The following is a 1880-nucleotide window of genomic DNA, read 5'->3' as shown; positions in this document are numbered from 1 at the left end:
TATAATGTTTGTACATTAGACAATAATTTTTGGTTAATGATATAACAAGCTTTATGCAGCCATCTAGCTGGTTGGCACAATGTGAGCCAGAGTCAAAGGAAAGCAACCAAGATCAGACAAGAAGGAATGGTTTCCTCCAGAAGCAGAGCCCCTGTTTGTCAGGTTATGAATCTGGGTCTCATTTTGATGCTGTTCTTCCCATTATCACTACTGAGGACACAGCAAGTCCATTTTCCCTCGTGGTTGAATTTGAGAGATCCCTGGTGGAGGGTGTCTGCAAGAACTGTACTCTGAAGCTGTGGGCTCCCTAAGGGTTTTTGATGCTCTCAGGATGTGGTTTCTCTCACTGTGTCTCTTGCACAGTAATACACGGCTGTGTCTGAGGCCTTCAGGCTGGTCCACTTCAGGTAGACAGTGCTGGCAGAGTTTTCTGTGGAGATGGTGACTTGACCTCGGAAAGATGGGCTGTAGCGTGTATCTGCATCACTAGGATCAATGTTTCCTACCCACTCCAGGCCCTTTCCTCGTTGTTGGCGCACCCAGCCAATCCAGTAACTGGTAAAGCTGTATCCAGAGGCCTTACAGGAGATTGTCAGGGGCTCCCCAGGTTTTTTCACCTCTGCCCCAGACTGCACCAGCTGCACCTCAGTGAGGACACCTGTGTGGGAGACACAGGAAACAGAGATCAGAGGCTCCATCATCCCTACCCTCCTCTGTGACCCCAATAACTTGGGTCATTCCTGACCTGGGAGAAGAGCCAAGATGAGGGCAAGGATGGTGGCAGACCCCATCTGTGAAGGAGGATGGAAAGGGAAAACACAGAGGACACTAGATGGGCTGTTGGAGAGAGTATAATGGGCAAGGGTAGCAGTGGATTTAAATGGGAGGAACCACTCACTTTGCATATTTACTGCCTGCCCTCCAGATGAGATTGCAGAGGGTTCTTAAAACAAAATCACATTGGCAGGGAAAGAAACTTGTCTAGAGCCTCCCAGGAGGTTCAACAAAGCCCCATAACCCTGCTCCTACTGTGGGCTTGGACTACACAGAGATGGGCACTCACTCTCCTCCAAGACAGCTTCACAGTCCACAAAGGGATGAGGATGGGATAAGTTGAGATGAGTCTGGTTTCCAAGGCACCCACATGGTCACTGGCACCAAGTTCCCCTCTTCAGTTTTGGCAGAGGTTCCGGATAGTTTCTCTGACACCATAGAGAGGGTGTTTAGTACTTGGGGCACCCAGACACACCTTACCTGTAAAAACACAAGGTGTTTCCTGGAATCATGGGGCAGCAATGGTGTCCTGGGGCCATAAGGATGGGACTCATGATGGAGAGACTGGGATTATTCAAACTGCTTCTCAGGTCAATGTAGCTGTTAATCAATGGATCCTGGTCCTAAGCCCTGATTCCTTGGGTTCCCATTGCATTGTTTGCTCTTTCTTTCTGACATTATAACTTTATCAAAAGAAGTTATGTCACAGTGTTTATATCAAATATAAGAAGAATGAAAATTTGTGTATGATTTTCTTTTAATATGTCATTCCATGTAAAATGACTTTATGCTGTATTTTTTGTTTTAAGGAGCTTCCAAACACAATTAGGAATTTGGACACATTGCTACCAATCTGTTAACATTAGTGACAGTCTTAGGCTTCATTTAGACATAATACAAACTTCTCTCATGGATCTGACCTAGGCTTTTTGGAGGATCTGTCCTGAATGAGGCTGCTTTCTTTCTTCATTACAACTTCCAAAGTCTTTCAAGGGTAAGATGGATTTTGAGGGGCATTGTAGGGACCCAAACTAGTCCTACCCCAAAAGAATCTCATCTGTCACCCCCACAATGGTCCCCATGCAGCCCAAATATAAACTTTTACT

The 1880-nt window shown here is 46.0% G+C and overlaps 1 gene segment (V, D, J or C); it reads right to left on the bottom strand.

The window, feature by feature from the left end:
• Positions 1-326: 326 nt before the first annotated feature.
• On the bottom strand, positions 327-836 carry LOC119515383. The segment is given in 2 exon segments: positions 327-658; positions 746-836. Coding segments are annotated over 2 exon segments (378 nt in total).
• Positions 837-1880: the final 1044 nt, after the last annotated feature.

The sequence above is a fragment of the Choloepus didactylus genome, chromosome 19, assembly GCF_015220235.1.
Source record: "Choloepus didactylus isolate mChoDid1 chromosome 19, mChoDid1.pri, whole genome shotgun sequence".
Classification (NCBI taxonomy): domain Eukaryota; kingdom Metazoa; phylum Chordata; class Mammalia; order Pilosa; family Megalonychidae; genus Choloepus; species Choloepus didactylus.
Note: the sequence above shows the minus strand (reverse complement) of the source record. Positions and strands in the feature narration are given on the sequence as shown.